The 17,806-nt window shown below is 36.7% G+C and overlaps 1 protein-coding gene across 2 annotated transcripts in view; it reads right to left on the bottom strand.

The window, feature by feature from the left end:
* ARHGAP42 (Rho GTPase activating protein 42) overlaps positions 1–17,806 on the bottom strand; it is a 173,008-nt gene that overhangs the window by 107,565 nt on the left and 47,637 nt on the right. For both annotated transcript variants that reach the window (XM_042793007.1, XM_042793008.1), the window contains exon 3: positions 4,335–4,396. In XM_042793007.1, the coding sequence (XP_042648941.1) occupies positions 4,335–4,396 (62 nt within the window). The remainder of the gene's footprint in view (positions 1–4,334; positions 4,397–17,806) is intronic.

The raw sequence follows: 17,806 nt of genomic DNA, 5'->3' as shown, positions 1-17,806 counted from the left end.
TCAACAACATGCTGTGTCCTTTGGTATCTGATTTTATGTACCATTCCATGGATAGCTGGTTTTAACAGTTCATTTATTTTTCTTCAAGTGCAGCTTTTGAAACTGAATATTTTGAAGCTTACCCTGGAAGCAGATAGCATCAGACCCCTTGTATGAGGGCAAATACCCACAATGAGAACATCCAGTTTATACAAAAGAAGTCTACAATGAGATACTCTCTGAAGCATGAAGATTATGAGATACAAAGAGACAGACATTGGAAAGAAAAATAGTAATTGAACATAGTGCATAACTATCCACTTCAGAATTTCTGCAGTATCCCCTGAACTATTTAATATTGGTCAGGAATTCAAAGTAACCATACACATGTCACTGATTCATGATGCCAGAGAGAAAAGCTCTGGGACCATTCATCACTTGCCAGCAACCCATAAAAACTTGGGTAGATAGCGAGGAATGTAACAGTTAAGAGGCCCATATCAGTTTGGGACTTAGTAAACTTTCAGAAATAACCAGGGAGTTACATTCAAGATAACATAATGCTCAAGAGAACACATTCAATGCTTCAAATTGATAGGGGATCTCAAGGAATAAGAAATCAGCAGCGTGAACCAATTCATCTATTCTTATGTCAACACAGCATAATTCTATGAAAGGAAAAGGAATTAGTATTTTATATTATTCCCTCTACATTTCTGTTTGTTAAAAAGTTTACTGAGAATATAAAATGAATAGGAAACATAAATAATGCATGAATTTCTAAAATAAAATAGCCTAGCGCTTATTTAACAGAAACACTGTAAATTCAGCAAGAGAGGAAGTAAATTATTTTAAGCAGGTTCCCTTGATATAGATCCAAATATTCACATGAAATTAAATTACAGCATCTCTTCTGTTCCCTAATAATCACTGGGAAATAAAGGTCATTATTTTACATTCCCTGGTGGCTTGTTGAAGTCATTGGAAAGGCAGTGGGGATGGATCTGACTTTTTATCCTATTTACACTACTTGTAAAACCCAAGAGTCAAAGCTGTTTGGTCGTGGGTTTTTTAATGCACAATTTAACAACAGCATCATTAAATTAACACCACCATGAAATGACAAATATCAAATGTAAGGCTGTATATCATAAAAAAGGTGTCTTATGAATTATTTTTACCTCTATTTTTTTTTTTTCCCAGGGGAAATATTTGGTGTATGACCTCTGTTTTTTCTAAGACTACTAGTCAATTTTTTAGCATCAGGAAATAAAAGACAAGGATAAAACAAGCTGACCTACAATAGTCACCATATTATTACTGCTGCCAATAATAATGGCTGCAAAGCTTTACATAATACTTATTTATGTGATACCCCATATTATTTAACCTTACACTTGAGTGTTTTTCCCAGTAATACTGTTCATAATATCTTGTTTCATTATCTTCTACTAAAGAAAACAAAAATGAGTTCCTTTTGGTTCTTCATGCAAGAAGGACAAAAGACTTGCTAAGCACCTCTCAAACTATTTCCTTGACCATTGGAAACAATTTATACATTCAGTGGGCAAGTACTCTAACACTCTCTGCATTCACCAAAACAAAAAATAATTTTACTTATGAAGAACTTAATAGGTATCTGATGAGAAATAAATTGGTGATATGACTATATACTTTCCATATTCAAATCTGATTCATGCACTCGTACACATGCTCATAAATTAATAATATAAAACTCAAGGCAGGGAAACAAGATGATTAGCTGGTAAGTAAAATTAACATCTGTCATTCCATATTCCTGTACATTCAGTTTTCACTGATACAATATACTATCTTTTACTGTCACACACTTCAAGAACTAAAAGGAAGTTGTAAGTGGTATGATGAAGTGTATCAAATAAACAGTCTCAATGCTGACTAGCTATTCTCCAAGCCTTCTACCAAATATCAAAAAGAACAAGATTTTTTTTGTGTTGCTTTTTGTTTAAAAACTTCTGCAAGTTTTCTATTTTAACTGAGAAGTAAAGTAAACCAAGACCAGCATGCCCTGTCTCAAGTTTTCCAGTCAGCTGCAAACTTTTTCTAAAATCATCACTAATCTGCAAATTGTCTGGCTTAAAGTGCTTTCAGCAGAGGAATCAAAGTGTATGCATAATGCTCCATACTTCCTCAGAAATAAGAAAAAAATGTTTTGAAGATTTCACAGTTAAATCACAAGTTTCTCAAGCAGCAAGCGCTCATTACTAGCAATCTGTTCAGCATATAGCATGGCACACTGATCCTCACAGAGACCTCTGTATTCTATAACAGCATGCAGAAAACTGCAGTAAGAGAACTGGAGAATAAAAACCAAGCATCTTTGACAAAGATGATACTTTAATAGTTGAACTCCAATAATAATTAAATAAATTCCACCAACAGGCAGATCAAACTTTTTAAAAACAGAAAAATTCTAAGTTTGCTGAATTTTCTTATTCAAATATCACTACTATGATAACTGTGTGTCCTCAATGCTCTGAGCACGAGCATTCAGTTTGCCGAACAAACAGAATGTGGCTATTTCAAACTCAGTGAAAAGCTGGATGTAAGTGATTTCCCATCAAGAGCAGCTTCTCTACACATGAATACTATTTGCCACTTTGTTTATGATTCGATGATTGCATTCTACTAAACTTACAGCCGTTTGTAAAATACTTGTCCATGAGACTGAAATCCCACCCAAGTCTCTGACCCTGCATTGTGATCCAACAGCTCAGCTGTACAATCCATGTATTCCCACTGAACATATACTGAAATAGAACAAGAATTCTTTCTATTTGACTTGTCTTTTTTAATTTAATAACATTTTTTTTTCCTTTTTACTCTAATGACTTTCCTACAAGATACAAATTAACACATTACATGGAAAGACCAAATTATAAACCATAGAGAGGCCAGAAACTTCTAAAAATTAAAAAGGAAGTGACTTTTCCAACAAAAAAAAAACCAACCAAACAAACAAACAAACAAAACAAAAACAACAAAGAAAAAAACGATAAAACAAAAGGAAATTATGTATATTATGAAAGTCTAACCAGTTGGAAAAATAAAACCTTCACCTATTCATTGCTTTTCCTTTTTGTAATAGCTCAGAATAATCTTGAAACTAAACTGGAAAGCTATTAATTTGAAACATTAAGTAAGTAATTAACGTTCTGGTAAACATCTTTAAAGTGGTAAATACTGAACAGTCACCTCACTATTCCATCTACCCAGGAAAAAATACTCAACACGAAGCAAAAAATTTTGCACTTCTATAGGTTTAGGTGGTATTAACTATGCAACTGTACAATATAAATGTTTATGATTTTGCCACTTTAAAATATTTATGTAAACAGAAACAGTGGGAGACAATTCTATGGTTATGTACTCCTAGGAATAAGAGAATTTTATGTAAAAACCTTCCAGGATTAATGAATTTGCTCCAATCTGAGTCAGAAAATCCTTTTCTTCACTTCCCTAAGTACTCATAAAAGGAAGGAAAACCAGGACAGACATAGTCATTGGATGAATTTGAGCTAGTTAAACCTGCACAATATTTAAAAATTCCACTACTGAGGTTAACCCTTACCTCACTTCTTTATTCATTAATGACTTCCAAGAAAGGAAGAAAGTAACTTCATTGCTTACATGGATTTTTTTTTAAATGCTTATACAAGAACACACTTAAAACTTCTTTAACAAAGCTACATCTGAATAATATGAATGAAAGCATACTGTAGCTTCATCAGTATGGAAACAAAGGGAAACAGAATACAATAACAAACAACAAATGTGACAAGTCTGATGTATGATGTATTCTGCAAGAGTTTCTCAGGGGTCATGAATTTGGTTTCTCTTCTTACCACTTATTTATCATATTTCTGGATTACTAGTATACATTCACCGGACAACATTCATAAAGTATTTAAGTACATATAAACACTGACCTACATTTCCACGATATGTTTTTTGTTTTCAGTTTACTTTATTGCTATGCCTTGTGACTAATAAGACAAGATGGGGGAAAGGAAAGGTACAGCAACATTCAAATGTTATTTTGGGGTGGGGACCAGAGAAGGAGGAAATTGTGAGAAAATAGTTTTTAGATCAATGCAGAAGTATTTTGCTGAACATTCCATTAAAAACTGCTACAGTCTGTGCTAGCATTTTTGCCTTTGCAGAATTTCAAGGGATTTTTATGGAATACTTAACATCTACTACACAAATAAATAAATTAAAAAGATAAAAATAGCACTTCAGGAGGAATACAAAAAACCTGTACTTTTTAATACAAGAAGAGGCCCAATGCAACATATTATTGCCAGCAAACTTACCAGTCGTCTCCTCTCCTCTTCAACGGCAATCAGGAGCCGAGCAAACTCTTTCAGCGACTGGGCTGAAAAGAAATCAAAGAAAAAGAACATCAGAACATCCTGGTCAAAATTACATTTTAAGACCAGATGAATCCATTATCTGGATTGAAGCTGTAGTGATAAGATACTGTTCTTACATAATACTTCACTGAAATCAGTAGTCATTAAATGATGCACAGACTGATGCGAGCAGCAGGTCAAGAGTAGGTGAATAACAAGGGAAAAGAACCTGAATTTTAAGAATCATATGTATTTAAAAAATAAATTTTTAAATGGAATGTGGGAAACTGATTTTCCTGAAATGTGCAAAGATGAGTCTCAAAATAAAGAATTCTACAATCAGCCACAAAATTTACTTTAGCACATTAGGATCAAAAAGAAACCGCAAATAAAAATACTGAGTTTCTCCTATTAAACTGCAGTAACAAATATTTTCAAGAACTATGAAAAATATCGAGGTAAAAATTTGAAAGTCAACGTTTTAGAAGAAATGCATTACTTATGCCAACTGTTTAGGTTTAACAGTTCTTTGGCTTTATGTTTTACAAAGACAAGCTCTCAGGTGACAAGAACAGATCATTGGTTTACAAGTAAGCTTTGAATTCTATTACAACTGTGAGAGAGTCTTTGCTCAAAAATGCCTTCAAATATAATTCAAAGGGCTATAGGAGATGTCAACAGAAATATAATAAAAGTATTATCCCATAAAAGAAGGCAAGAAAGGGGAAGACGAGTGGTGCAAATCTCTCTAGAAAAATCTATCTTTCCATTTATATTACTTTCTGAAGGACATATGGGTTATTCAGAATTCAGCATCACAGTTCCGCAGGCAAAAATGCCAGAGAAAAATCATGTGAAGAGAGCTAAGTGGCTCTTTTTACTTTCTCCTGATGCATCTGGCAGTAATTGCTGCCAATGACAAGATGCTAAATTTCATGGTTTAAAGCTCTGATCTCAGAATGCAAATTCATAAATCCTACAGCTATTCACAACAAACTTGAGGCAATCTAAATCATCTTTTAAAGAGGAAAAAAACAAGGAAACAAAACTTGTAGAAGTTCTCAAAAGAATAGGTTTGAAAGTCTTCATAGTTAACCAACATACACTGCTGAAGGAATGATAACAGAACTCCTGAGCTCTTAGCTATTTCTCCATCTTTACTGTTTTTACAAAATGTGTCAATCTCCAATGACACAGCTTCATCCCTACTCAACTTCCCTGAAAGATGTAAGGAAATAAGCACATTTTGTAGAGGATCTGCTGTGTTCCAGTACCTTCTAAGTGGGAAGCAGTATCTAGCTTGCCTTAACTGCCCTGTAAGCGTTCACAAATTGCTTAGTTTTTAAAACACAGCCAAACCATTTTTATCCTTATCCCATCTGGACCCTGCAAAAGTCACCCTTTCATTCTTCTTTCTCTCTTTTAACTTTTCCAGCTGAAGAACACTTTGCTGTTTGTTCTAATTTCTTCTGCAAGACCTTACATAGTCTATTTTTTGCAACTATAATGCTACACCTGCGTATCTTGACCTCTAAGTCATTATTTGTTAACAAATTCTTTTTTCACCATTATTACTCATAAGCTCTTTGTGCAGTCCAAATACACCTAAAAAGTTAAATGTCCATCTGGTTGGATTTGAGCCTTTTCCTTTAATATTTTCCCCTGAGAACACAAACATCAGAAAATTTTGCCACCTTTTAAGTAAAAGAAATTCTAGGCCTCCTGCACCAGCTTCTGAACTCCTCGACTTAGGTTTACCAGCTGAGCCTTTCATTTACTGACTTTCAGTTACTTACCAGCTCAGGCTTTATCAGAGTTACATCTTGGTATCAAGAACTTAGTTTGCTATCCACTGAACTAACTCAGTCTCTTAAAGTCAGCTCATAATATCCCATCTGTCAAAACCAGGTAAAGAAAAATAGATTAGGAACTGGTTGGTTAAGTTACCTGATAAGAAACCTGTTGAGTGTTACATTCAAGAATATCTATGTTCCCATTACAAAACCCTAAAAACTAAATAAACAATGAGCCAAGCATACAACAAAACTGTTTCTTATTTTCGCACTGGTTTTCCCCAAAATTTAACAAGAAACAATCCTTCCCTGTACAAAACAGGGCAGAGACAGTTCATCCCTTGCACATGTGGCAGAGTGATTTCTTTACCCACTGTTAAAAAAAAGTTATTTTTTTCAAATAAACTAGATAAACATATTGTTTGAATTTATTACCTATTTAGGGAATTAGGATGCACTTCAGAAAAACAGCTGACTTTCTAGTAAAGCCAGCAAGAAAAATTGTTTCCAGATTATTTCAGTGAAATAATTGGTCATTTTTAACCACAAGATGATGTGTTACTGCAATCACATGTTAAAACTCCATTCCCCCCCCCTTTTTTTCACTTTTTTACCATGGAGTCACTCACAATGACAGAAGTATTTCAAAGAGAAATGATCATACCAAGCATTATAACTTTACAAAACCACCAGATTCAAAACCTACTGAAATTTAAGTTTTCCCTATCCACATCAAGCCCTCTGGTACTCTTCACATAAGTTTCTGAACACATCATTAAAACCATCTTTAATACAACAAAGGCTCAAGAAATCTTTTTTTCTTCATCGTCTGCAATAAGAAAGTTAACACTTTACACCTTTCAGCAGCCAAGCACAAATACTGTCAGTTCTCAGCTCCAAAGCATGGGCAAGATTTTATCCAAATCAAATAGAAAGGGTGGGGAACTGCAAGTAAAAGCAATACAGTTGTGAAGAAAAAAAAAAAAATCCTCTCTGGTCAGGCAATATTGAGCGTTTTAGCAACAAAGAGATAGTAAAAGAAGAACAGCAGGTAGCAGAAACTGGGCAGAAAGATGACTAGAAACTAGGAGGAGGAGGCAAAAAAAAAAAAAAAAACCAAAAAAAAAAAAAAACCAAAAACCAAACAAACCAGTAAGAGAATTCATATTCCTAATTTCAAGGTAGATCCAGAGGGTTTTCTAGTTTCAGAGATTAAACTTTTCCTTAGAATTTAAATAAAACAAGGAGAAACCAAGAAAAAAACTATAAAAATATGTTCTGTAAGTGTGCAAATCAAGTTTTTCCTCAGTGTTTAACACTAATATAAAGGCACTAATATGTCACCTATACAATGCCTCAGCTAAAGACTGAGAAGCTGTCTACATCTTCTTGTCCCCATTGCCTCAACTTTGAGGGGGATTATAAAGGTCAAAGTTTCACTAAGAACACAGAACCTACACTCTTCAGCAACCCGAAGACAAACCATTCCCCTGATCCTAGAAACACTTTCACTGCAGACACACCTTGGCATCAATACTGACTATGCCTTCACTGTTCACTGCCCAGCACCACCATCCATACTTTTTCCACTGGTCAATGGCCACGAAGCCATGAAGCGTCCTTTCCCAGATAAGGAGGTGGAAGGGGAGAACATGTGCACCGTGTAATTCAGGCCATAATGAAGGATGCATGCCTAGTACGCAGACAGAGCTCAGCAACATGGAAGTCTCTGGTGACCCCACTGATTTGTCTGCCCTTGAAATGGCACCACATAATGTCAAAAAAGGCTTTACCACCACCAGTTGTCCAACAATACCAATGAGTATTGCAGTACTTCTGAACCTTCCATGCTATATTACACCCTTCTTCCCACATAGCACCCACCCCACTCAGTTGGATCCTATTAAAAGCCACAGTCTGTCCCCAGAGACCTTCATCTGTGCTGGAAGCTGCAGTAGGAGGTGGTAAAGGGAAAGCAAGGCCACCCTTGCTCCTCTTTTCCTAGTGTACACCTTTCCCTTCTTCTTTCCCTCTTTTCCCACAACCTCCTCTGGTTGCAGACAGGCAACAGCTCCGCCTCAACTTGGGGACTGGGCTGGGCAGAGGGAATGATACACAGCACAGAGCTCACCATGGGGTGTCAGGCCGCCCCAGGATGACCTCTGGACATCCCCAGAGAGGTGGGCAGTGGCCTCGTTCTCCTCCACGACCAGGCCCCCTCTCACCAGCAACCCTAGGCATATAATAAACACATCTAGTTCTGCATTCCCAATTCTCAACAGGAAGCAAACAAATATTTCAGTAATAATAATCTGAGTTCGTTTTCCATAGTTAAAAACCAGAAGATTCCCATTTTTAAAAAGAAAACAGGAAGACCCGGGGAACTACAGGCCAGTCAGTCTCACCTCTGTGCCCAGCAAGGTCATGGAGTGGATCCTCCTGGAAACTATGCTAGGACACATGGAAAATAAGGAGGTGACTAGTAACGGCCAACATGGAGTCACTAAGGGAAAAATGTGCCTGAGAAATTTGGTGGCCTTCTATGGTAGGTTTACAGCATTGGTAAAGAAGGGAAGAGCAACTGATGTCATCTACCAGGACTTGCACAAAGCACTTGACACTGTCCTGCATGACATCCTTGTCTCTAAGTTGAAGAGACATGGATCTGATGGATGAACCGCTCAGCAGAGAAGGAACTGGCTAGATGGTCAGACTCAGAGTTTCAATCAACAGCTCAGTGCCTCAGTGGAGAGCAGTGACAAGTGGCGTTCCTCAGGGGTCAGTATTGGGACCAGTGCAGTTTAACATCTTTGTTTGTGACATGGACAGTGGGATCAAGTGCACCCTCAGCAAATTTGACTACGTCAAGCTGTGTGGTGCAGTTGACATGCTGGAGGGAAGGGATGCCATCCAGAGGGACCTTGTCAGGCTGGAGAGGTGGGCCCGTGTGAACCTCATGAATTTCAACAAGGCCAAGAGCAAGGTCCTGCACAGAGGTTGAGGCAATCCCACGCACAAATACAGGCTGGGCGATGAGTGGATTGAGAGCAGCCCTGCAAAGAAGGACTTGGGGGGAGCAGTGGAAGAAAAATTGGCTATGAGCCAGCAATGTGCACTTGCAGCCCCCAAAGCCAACCATGTCCTGGGCTGCATCAAGAGAAGTGTGGCCAGGAGGTCGAGGGAGGTGATTCTGCCCCTCCGCTCCACTCTCCTGAGACCACACATGCAGTACTGTGTTCAGCTCTGGGACCCACAACATAAGGGCATGGACCTGCTCGAGGGGGTCCAGAGGAGGCAACAAAGATGATCAGGAGGCTGGTGCACCTCCCCTGGCTGAGAGAGTTGGGGGTGTTCAGCCTGGAGAAGAGAAGGCTCCGGGGAAACCTTACAGTGGCCTTGCAGTACTTAAAGGGGCCTACAGGAAAGATGGGGAGGGACTCTATCAGAGAGCGTATGTTAGGACAAAGGGTGATGGTTTTAAACTGAAAGAGGGTAGATTTAGATTAGATATAAGGAAGAAATTCTTTCCTGTGAGGGTGGTGAGACACTGGAAAAGGTTTCCCCAAGCAGCTGTGGCTGCCCCCTCCCTGGAAGGGTTCAAGGCCAGATTGGATGAGGCTTTGAGCAACCTGGTCTAGTGGAAGGTGTCCCTGCCCATGGCAGGGGGGTTGGAACTAGAGGACCTTTAGTGTTCTTGCCAACTCAAACCATTCTATCATTGTAAGATTTAAAAATCAGACCCATTTGTGTCAGATGTGACCTACTGCTGTCTGTCAGGAAGTCTGGGAATTAAGACACAGGCCTAACAATCTTTTCTTACTAATGCTGCAACATACTTTTTTTCCTCTCCTTTTTAATGAGAATAGATACAGAAGAATTAAAGTGAACTTTGTAAATACAAAAGGGAGTGGGGGGAGGAAGAATCAAGTATTTTACAAGAGGAAATGTCATGGGAATGTGCTGATAAGAAACATATTCTGAAAACATACCAATAATATAAAGTACCATATGTAACTGAATTACTGAATTATTTTCAAAGGTCATTATTGTTATTGGTGGGACAATTTAAGTAAAAAAAAGCACTGCCTTAATACTTTCAGTCATTACGAGATACTAGCTTACAAAATCCAAATAGTTTTCAAGTCTGCTTTTTATTTAAGGGCTATTCAAAGGATTTGTAAGATACACTTGGCATCATGATGGAAATGATGCTTGTGAACAGCAACACCCAACAAGTAAAAACAATTGTATATGTACCCAGCTGTAAACTTGTGGTCTTGTTCATCACAATTAAAACAGGTTGCCAGCTGTTTTCTCTGGAATGTTCCCAACTCAGCAATAATTTGCTCCAAAATTTTTCTTGTTCAGGAGAAACAGCTCCCATTACTTCATTTAACCCCCCCCCCCCTATTTTTAATTGAAAAGTCTTTTAATTAGTTTGCTTCTTTATGAACGATACCAACACCTTAAATCTTAATGGTGTAGCTCACCAATGTCCTTTTCTCCAGAAGATGCATGTGTTTCATTTTGTTTTTTATCCCTATCATTTCAAACATATGCTACAGCTCCACAAACAACTATACTTGCATAATAAAAAGAGAACCAAAGCTTAGTGTAGGACTAAGTGAATGAAGAAGAAATGAAAAAGGATAAAAATGTATTTATCTGAATTTAGAGAATACATTATTAAAAATACACCTCATTTATGCTCTCTAGAATTCTGGCTTACTGCATTAATTTCAACCCAGTGGTTCATAGGAAAAAAATACATGTACTTAATAAACTTTATGAAGTTTTTGTTACCTACTTGTGTAGAGAATGTATCAACTTAAACCAGCTTGACATGGGTATTATTGAAGCTACTCCATCAATAATTAGCTTAATACTAAGGAGTACAGTGTACAACTGTTACATACAATAGGTATGATGCCATGTACATTTCATGAGAAAAGGAAAGAAACGTGTATGAAACATAGAAGTAATTTTATATGAGCAATACTGAATTCAAAGACATAAAGCCAAGGTTGAAAGGTAATGTTCAACCCGAGATAGAATAGAAAGTTACTGTAGAAGACAGAATAAAAATAAATGTTCTTTTCCATGAAATGGTCTGTTGGTTTAACTTATACTTACACATGCAGTCTTAAACAAGGCATGGGCAATTTTTAAATACTCTGAAGTACACTAAACAACATTTTATATTATTCTAAGCAGGTATCGTCACTATCTTCAGACACATGAATACCAGCATCAAAAAAATACACATACAGAAATATGTTATTTGCTCTTACAACATCTTGCTGTGTAAGAGGTGAAAATGTGCAAGCCTGCCAGAGATTTCCATGTATCTTCCTGATCTGACTGGGGAAATGCTAGGAATGTGCTGTACATTGCTCCCGACACACTTTGGCAGGAAGGTCAGTCAAGTACATCCTCTCTCCAGAACTGGTCATAATCTAGTATAGACATGCTATAGCAGGCTTGGAATTCATACTTGAGCACAAACTTCAACTAAAGCCTCCAAGGGAGTTCTTCACAGTAAGTTACACATTACCAAATCAGAATTCAAGATGGACCTAAGACCCATAAGGAAATTTCCTAAGGATTAACCCTTGTTTAATAGACTTCAGTGACAAGGCAGAATAAATATGAGATCCATGAGTGCTGGGAGAAGAGTCTTTTCCAATTCTAAAATTAAATTAAGTGTATTATTAAATAGCTACTAATTCACAGATGCGTTTCCAGAGTTTTTAATGACTAGCATTATTTGCAGCCACAAGTGCTAATTCAAGCAGTTTTTCAAAAAAACACATCAAATAAAATTTCCATCCTTCTTTCTGTAGCTTTAAGCCATATTGAAAAACTATGGGGGGGGGGGGGGGGGGGGGGGGGAGGAGGGAGGGAAGTAAGACATGACAAGCAACAGATGGTTTCCTGATCAGACAAGAAAAAAAGAAAATCACAAATTTCAGATTAACACTGAGAGGTCACCACAAGTATCTGGAACAAAGACACAATACTCTGTTTTCTCAGTACTTTCTATCTAACAAGAATCATGGATGTCATAAAAGCCACACAGGATCTGTAGCGTGTATCTGAAGGTAACTAAACTGGATGTCTCAAAATGTCACAACTATGGTAAATTTTCAGCATGCCAAAATGTAAATCTGAAGGAGGACTGTCTTGAAATAAAGCTCCCAAAGTCTCCCATTCTCTTTGTCTTTCAATATGTTGACTATGAATTTAAACACAGCCTTATCTTACACAACACAGACTTGCTTTACCACTGTCACAACCTGGATCAATCTGTTAACAATTCTTTTTCTTCCTTTTTTTCTAATAAATAAAGCCCATAAAACATTAAAATTGTACAATTACCTACAGCTTCAAATGGAATACAGATTAGCCCAAAGGGAACAAGCTGCAGGATCAACACCTTAGCTGCAAACTGAAATAAAGAATAATTTGTGCAATTTATAACTATTTCATAACCAATGTTGACTGGGCTTGAGTACCACTGCAATATAATTAAAAAAAAATTGTCGTGTAATACAACTGCAATATATTTCTATAGAAAACACTTTTTTTAAAACAGATTTTCAGAAAATCTGTATTTGGACAAGTACATGTCTGCTAAATCTTCTCAATTATTGCTCAGGTTTTTCATTTTTCATTGGATGCTAGTATTTCCTCTGCCACTTCTACCCTAGGTCTGCTTCCCTCACTTTCCAAGTGACAATATTTTTGGAGAAACTTCAGTTTGGAAGACTGATCTCAGTACCATAAGTAATATTTATTGGGAAAGCCAAAGAGAAGACAAAATAAGGGGAGAGGAGTACAGGATTTGTAACTGTTATTTTTCTTACAAATTTCATTCTCTCCTGGGTTTCATCCCCAAGATATTAGAGGGAACAGAGTAAGTGCTTTCTTTTGTTTAGGTTTAAGGTAATACTGCATTGGTATTTATGTAAAATCCTGTTTCAAAACTAACAGCATGTCAAATGTGCTTTAATTTTAAGTGACTTTTGATGTCAAAAGGTAAATTATGTTAGAAGATTCCATTGCAGAAAAAGAAGTTAGAATAGCAAGATATTGATTCATTTCCTCAGGGAGTTTCAGTCTCATTTAAATTTGGAAAATTATTATTGGATGAGCTGCCTTATCCTCCATTTGGTTTCTCTTACTTCCCTAATCTGGGTATCAGATTTTATGGATCTGTAATAAGGACCCTATGCATTTCTTTAGTCGGTGTTTACATTTACCACAACCTCCATAAAAACAGCGAAAAAAAAGCTATTTGTGCCCTCCTATAATACATTGAGATGTACCAGTGATAGTAAAAGACACGGGCTGAAGCAAAGATTCAAGTCTACACGTTTTAAAGTCACACTGAAGTACCCTGACAGACACCCAAACTGACAGTAAATTCTGCCAGCAGACAGTGGATTAAATTCACAGCCCAAATAACCACAAATTTCCTTGAAGACTTCCATCATGAGAAGGTACACAAAGGTAGAGGCAGCTCTGTCTGGTCTATGCTGCTCTTGTGATAGAATCAAGACATACTTAGAGCAGTCAAAATGAAGCAATTTATTATTTCCGCCATAATTAACCTGGTAAATAAACTCTGCAAAGGCTTAATCCACATCTCTTTTTATCAATTAGTACCACAATTCTTCAGATTTTGAAGCAATTTCTACCTAATCCACACTGAATTTTCAATTCTGATGAACTAAAAAGTAGAAAAAAAGAAAAGAAAAATTCCATCCAATTTCAAGGATGGTTTATCCTGACTTAACACAGACATGCCCATAAGAAAAATAAATGGTAACTATTGCCATAAGTGTTACTGTAAGGGAACACAAATTACTGTGGTAATTTTTTTCCTGTGGCGATTCCCACCTTGAACTGTGAGGAACGGTATTTTGCCAAATTTTTTCAATTCTTGAAAATAAGTGTGTTACCTTACAAAAATAAATCCAAATTCAAATTTGCCAAACAGATCCATTATACATCAGGAAGAAAAAGCATGGTAAGAGACAGAGACACAGAGATAAAAAATGCCTGGTTTAAAACTTCTGCAAAGAAATTACACAAACAAGGAAGGAAGAAAAATGAAAAAATGAAAACTTCAATGCCCAAATTTATGCTTCAGGGACTACATATTGTTCTCTAAATATGGTCATATCTTCCACTATATAATGGCAAGCAGAAAACTTTCAGAACACAGCTACTGAAATTCGTGTAACTAAAAAGGAAATAAACAAAACCCAAGGCTCTTTTCTTCTTCATCTGAGTTAAAGCACTGTAAACTCAGAGTAAATACAGTTATATTTTGTCTTCTACATTGTAATTTGGAGCATATTGGCTCTTTGCAGTATTAGGACAGAGAGACGGTAACAAGTGTTCCAGATTCCCCATGAAGACAAAACCAAAGAAACTATCACAGGTTTGGTAACAGTCTTGCTACTTGACCTCCCCTGGTTTTTGGCATTCAGTCCCTATGTGTTTTAAGGAGTGTTCACCATGATGTTTAAAAGCCCTTCCATTGCTGGCCATATACAAGGCACAAGCATTTCCCCTGATCAGTCTTCTGGGTTTTGTCACACTATAAAGGCAGGACAAACCATCAGAAGAGACCAGCAAGTTCCACAGTAACAATGAAACCTCCCATCTGAGCACAACACACGTGTGCCTCAAAGTGCAGACTAATATGCAAACCACATAAAGCAACAAATCAAGATCTAAGCTTAATCAAAGCCCAAAGCTTTGCAAAATGTGTTTGCAAGTACAGTAAAACATGTACATACCATATTAGGCAACTGGAATTTTAACTCAAAAATATTTTCATCTTGCAAAACATAATGAACAAATATAGCAAGGGATTTTATGAAGTTTTTTTCTAAACATATGTAAAGCATAAAATGTAGGGCCGTTATTAGAAGTAAAAATCCTTTCCTGTGTTACAGAATTTTATTGAAACAAACCTTTGTCAGTGTAACTATCTAAATCCATTTACAAACAGTATCACACTCAAGAATTCTTTGCTATAAAAAGTAGCTATTGTGTCATAAATATTTAAGCAAACAAATATAAGCCTTGTACAAAAGTTAAAACAATGCTTTGAGCTAAGACACATTTTCCACTCCACTACTTTTTAACAAACGTCTACAAAAAAATCTACACCTTTATACACAAACTAAGACTTGCAAGAAACTCAGGTTATCTAGAGTTTTCAGAACCACTGTCAGCACTTGTCTAACACAATACTTAGAGAGATAACCTTAAGACATACAATGTTACACAAGTTAAATCCAATTACTTGACTTAATATCAGTAAATTGCCATGCCCTACTCATGCAGAACCTCACAAAGCAAATACAGGTAGAAAATTCTACAGGGATGAAACAATGGCACAACATTTCCTAGAGTTCTGAAAGATTTTTCAAGTTTGTAATGGCTTACTATCCCATAGTATGTTAGTGAAAAACAAAACAAACCCGCACCGAACAATTATTCAAATACCACCACCATACCTTTAATATTTTATTAAAAATACAGCTGCAATATATCTACCGTGTGTTAGTGTTCCACTGTGATTATAAAAGCAGCAAATATTTTGAAAATATATCATTCAATTTGGAAATTTATCTATCTTCTGCAGCATGAATTCTTCAACACAACAATTTTTCAATACAACACCAGCAGAGCTGTGGTAGAAGAAGCCTACGCTACAATCTATTAGTCTATAGCACTTCTCCCAAAATGTGGCATCCTGAAGTGACAGCAGAAACATTTTAAATCATCTAAGCAATTTCTTCCATTTTGTTAGGAACACTGAACTGAATGGATCTCCCAGGTAGTCACTTGCTCTCACATAACACTATATCAAAACCCTCCCACAAATTAGTAAATCACTTTTCTTGCCTCTCCCTTTCCTTCTACACTTCTGTGAAGGAGTGGAAGCTTTTGGGACTAGCCAGAACAAATCTATTTTCACCATGTTCCCACAGAATAAAGAGATAACGGTTTTAGACAAGCAGTCATTAAGAAATACTGCATCTCTATGCCACTACAAAATAGGGTTTAAAATTATCGTATTTGTCATAGAGAAGTCAGCCCCTGTTTCCACCCAATGGAGCCACATGAACAGCAGTCCTGGGGCTGAGCTCCATTGCTGCATAACTCAGCAGGGTGTGGGGAACAATATTCAATATGTTATCTGTTGCCCTGCAGCTATTAAGTGATCTTAAAGTGCTTCTGGAGACCTACTTCAAAATCCTAGTAGCTTGAATTGGTGCCCACTGAAACTAACAGCTAACCTTCTTATACTGTAAAGGTCCACTTCATCCAATTAATCTTTACCATAACTAAATTAACCATTAACCTTTGACTTGAACAGATCCGACTTCTCCACAGCTGACTGATATCCACAGTCTGTCAGAGGAAAAACAGCTTTAAAAAACATGGACTATTCATAAATAGGTAAGATCAAATGTGGATTCTGGTTAAATTGGAGATTCTTTCAATTCTCTCCCTGCCTTACTTTGTCCCCAGCCCCCTAATCCCATTAGCAAGAATCATGAAGTAAACTGACCATGCATACAAATCTTTCATTCAGAGAAAACAATTGCTACTTCATGATCAAGTTTTTTGAACAGCTGAATAACAAGATGATATGGAAAATAACCACTGGGCAACATAAAACATATTCAGCTGCAAAAGTAATATTCCATCCTAGCATTCCATAAACAAATACGTTAGAAGTAATTATGTCTATATTTTAGTCTTGCCAATCCTCAATTCTTCAGAGGCACATCCATACTTTAAATGAAGGGAAAAAACCTGATATTTCAATATTTCCATCTGTACAAACCTTATTTGTGTGTGGCTCTTTGTGGGTGCTGAAATAGGGGAAATAAAAGGAAAAGCAGTGTATTCAGAATGCAGCTGAGAATCATTAACACTTTTTTTTTTCTGAATTATAAAATTTAGTGCATTTATTATCTGAATGGTGAAGCACTTTAATTAGGAAAATATCACCAAATACTTCAACAAATGTTAGGCTTGCCATAATTGCTTTGTTGAATTTAGGCCTACAGAGGGATCAAGGACTTTCTGTGCTTAAAACTCTAATCTCTACTAAGGATTCTGATTTCAGGAAGTGCAAATCCTTCATCTTATTTGCCCAGACCTGAATATGAACATCTCAAAGCCAAGTTGATCAAACCACTACCTATTTATGAAAATGTGCTTCTATTGCTCAAGATGTATACTATCTTGACAACTCTGAAGTCCTATGCCTTTTTACTAAAAGTGTATTATATGTAGCAACTGTACACACCAGTTATTTTCAAACCAACTCTGTCAGGCAATTCTCTAGTCCTCAGCCTGTCTCCCCATGAGCATTCATACTTCCACTGGGATGTCTAGCTCTACAAATAACAGAAGCTATGAAGGAGGGAAGAAAAGGTATGTTGAAGGCATGGAATGAGGACAATAAAGTACAACACATCTGCAAGAGTCCAGAAGATCAAACTGTTAATGAGGGACACAACAGATACTTCATCTTGATCCATGAGTGGCATGGAATTGTCTACTGTCCACTCAGCTGATCACATCAAATGTTGTCTCGCTGAA

The sequence above is a fragment of the Tyto alba genome, unplaced genomic scaffold (assembly GCF_018691265.1).
Source record: "Tyto alba isolate M040663 unplaced genomic scaffold, T.alba_DEE_v4.0 Super-Scaffold_2, whole genome shotgun sequence".
NCBI lineage: Eukaryota > Metazoa > Chordata > Aves > Strigiformes > Tytonidae > Tyto > Tyto alba.
The sequence above is the reverse complement of the archived record's forward strand: the minus strand, read 5'-3'. Positions and strand labels throughout refer to the sequence as shown.